The sequence below is a fragment of the Cystoisospora suis genome, assembly GCF_002600585.1.
Source record: "Cystoisospora suis strain Wien I chromosome Unknown contig_5727, whole genome shotgun sequence".
In the NCBI taxonomy this organism is placed as follows: domain Eukaryota; phylum Apicomplexa; class Conoidasida; order Eucoccidiorida; family Sarcocystidae; genus Cystoisospora; species Cystoisospora suis.
The window spans coordinates 1199-4436 of NW_027158517.1; the positions used below are offsets into that span (position 1 = coordinate 1199).

General features: G+C 42.3%; 1 protein-coding gene across 1 annotated transcript in view; it reads right to left on the reverse strand.

Annotated features, from left to right (window-relative positions):
• The window catches only part of CSUI_009533 (gas41), a gene marked incomplete at its 3' end in the record, with an annotated part of 5048 nt that overhangs the window by 780 nt on the left and 1030 nt on the right, over window positions 1–3238 (reverse strand). Inside the window, exons 2-4 of the mRNA XM_068069648.1 lie at window positions 2670–2802; window positions 1262–1380; window positions 271–318 (exon numbers count right to left, since the gene is read on the reverse strand). Coding sequence (XP_067918375.1) covers window positions 271–318; window positions 1262–1380; window positions 2670–2802 — 300 coding nt within the window. The remainder of the gene's footprint in view (window positions 1–270; window positions 319–1261; window positions 1381–2669; window positions 2803–3238) is intronic.

Consider the following 3238-nt stretch of genomic DNA (forward strand, 5'->3'; position numbering starts at 1 on the left):
TGTATCTGTATGAATATGTATGTACGTGGATTTGGATCATCTAAAACATGCATGCATGGGGCGCTTAACTCTTGTTTGCTCTTTCTCACTCTGTCTAGGACTCACCCCCTGCTTACATCTGAAAGGAAGGAGGCAAGCTCAGAAGGTCTTACCTACAGCTACGATCCAGTCCGTCGTCTTATATACGGAGAGGCAGCAGTTAGACAGATATGGATCTCTGTGTATACATATACAGATGTTTCTCTATAGAGCCACAGAAGACAATTTTACCTCTGATGCAACGCAGGGTCCTGCAGGCTGGCCGTTCTCAGGATTCAGCTGTCACACACATACACATAGACAGATAGATATATACATGCATGCACGCATACATAGATATGCATGCATGCATGGAAACACATTTTCTACAAGACAACGAGTAGAGAGGCCGCATGTCTGTAGATATACATAGATATATGCCTCAAGCCGATACATATCAATCTCTCTATGTCTATGTCACAGTAACCTCGCCAGTAGAAGAGGTAAAAGAGGCGAGGAAAGAGAGAGAGCTTTTAGAAATTCTATAACTGACTGAGAAGATGAGCTTTCCTTCCTCCTTCGGATCTGCTTTTCATCCATCACTCAAAACACACATCCCCACAGAACCTCTTCATCTATGCAACCACACACATATATATATATATATATAGAGAGAGAGAGAGAGAGAAAGTGACACAGGTGCATGTAGAGATGTATACATACTTATATCTGTATGGATGGAGTTGTATCACTAGTGAAGACACGTCCCTTTAGACGTACGTAAGAGTAGTGACTGCTGACGCAACTCTTACACTACAGACATCATGAGCGGGAAGGGCCTGCGTATATATAGCGATACAAATAGACACAGCTACACCTATATAGATCAGAAGATAGATAAATAGATAGATAGATATCTATACAAGCATGTATATATGTATACGTATGTGGTAGGTGTACGTTAGAGCGACGAGCGCCCAGACTGTTGATATCTGAAATAAATACATGCGGCGCCCTGCTCTGTGATGTGGGCAGCCGTCCAGGAGAATGTCTAGACATAAATATGCAGATCTCTCTATCTATCGATACGTGAAAAGGAAGAAAGAAATGAGAAGATGCGCAAGAACAGAAAGACAAAATGCACAGGAGAAGAAGAAGAAGGAGGAGTTCAAAGAGAGAGAGAGAAAGAATGCGAGGAGAGAGTGAATGAATGAAGACGAATCACTTTTGACTTGAGATTTACTCGCAGGAAATGACGGAGCTCAGCAGGTGGGAGAGTTTCATCGAGAAAGTAAACCTTCACGCATATCTGGAATTCTCCCCAGCCTGCCTCTGCCACCTCGTATGGAGGAGAAGAAATCGCTAAGCAACACACACAAAGACAGAAAGAAAAAGATGAAGAAGAAGATGAAGGAAGAGACCAACAAGGAGAAGACCAAGAAGAAGAACAAGAGCGTTACACGGACAGGGAGAAAAGCAGTTTGGAGAGAAGAAAGAAGGAGCGTGAAGAGAAGAAAGGCGAAGAGAGTCACAGAAGGAAAGAAAGACGTAGATAGATAGAACTCATGCAGGAGAAGTCACTGGCTTGCTTGAGATAAGAGAAAAAGAAGAAGAAAACAACAAGCCGTCCACCCTCGAGAGTAGCTGTAGTGGGGGAGGAAGGATGAATGCTCATAAGAAAAGAGATGACATAAAGAAGACGAAGAAGAAATAAAACCAGGAGAAAAGACAGAGAAAGAGAAATCTGAAGGGAGAAAGAAAGAAAGAGATGAGAAGAACGAGAGAAAAAAGAAAGAGAGAAAAGAAGAAGGAGAGAACGTGAAATTCCAGGAAAGTCCCTTCTCCCTACTGCCTGCCAGTTTCTAAACCCTCTATGGATGTGTAATCTCCCCCCCCCCCATTCCTCTTTCTTTCTTTCTTTTCACTACGCTAGACTTTCCGCTTAGATCGCAGTTCTTCTTCTATTCATCGAACCAGCCTCTTTATGTGAATATGAGAAGATATACGAAAGAAAAAAGAGAAAAAGAAGAAGAAGAAAATCAACAGACCCAAACTACATGCATCACATAGCCAAGGCTATGGATATTCATACATACATATGTACGTTTATATGGCTACACCACTCTCATGCATATATACACGTAGTTGCTGGGCGACTGACACCGTCCTTCTTCTTCTTTTTGCTTCTCTTCTCTTCTCTCCCACCCTCGTTTCTTCTCTTCGATCTCTTGAGAAGCCACAGAGGTATATATATATACAGTCCCGGGTCACCTGAAACAACCTCGTGACAGGCATATATGAATACAGGTAAGCATATATGCATATATATGTACATATATATGCGTATGTATTTGAGTTCATATATATATGTGTATATGCGTATACCTGTGTGTGTATGTGTGAATGGCTCTGACCCTATGATGGCTGGAGAGAGAGCGCATGAAGAAGAAGAAGAAGAAAGAAGAGAAGAAAAGTAAGAAGAAAAAGAAAAGAGAGAAAGAAAAAGAAAGACATGAGTGCGACTCGAGGGGGGGCTGGCTAGAGTTCTTTGACCGTGCATCCCGTTCTTCTTTGACTTTTTCTCCTTCTCCTTCTTCTTCTTCGATATCTTGTTCTTTCTTTCTTTCTGTGAAGTGATCATGGGACCTTACTTCTGCGTGGATTGACAAAGGAAGGATCTAACTCGAAGACGACCTTCTTAATGCAGTAGGTCAGGTCCTCTCCGTTCAAGGCTCGTAACAGACACGTCCACTTATGAGTCATGTCGTTGAATTTCCTCTTCTCCTTAACAGAAGGAAAAAAAGAGTGATACAAAGAGAGAGAAGGAGGGAGAGAGGGATACGAGCAGACAGAGACAAAGAGAGATACAGAGAGACAGAGAGAAAGAGAGATACAGACAAAGAGAGGAGACAAAGCGAGGCGATTTTTCTTTCATTCACCTTCAAGGCCATGCATACGTATACAAACAGGTCTATCTGTATACACATCTATGTACGTGTCTGTATCGCCATAGACGCATATAGATAGACAGCTGAAGGTAGAGGTATCACTATATGTAGAAGATGGAGACAGGGAAGGAAGGAAGATGAAGGGGAAGGCGAGAGAAAGCAGGAGTTTCTGTTCATGAAAAGATGAAGGAGGCGTTTACAAAGAGATAGGTCGGTAGATATCTACATATGCATGACGTGGAGGAGATAGGGGAGGTGGAGAAAAGAGAAGA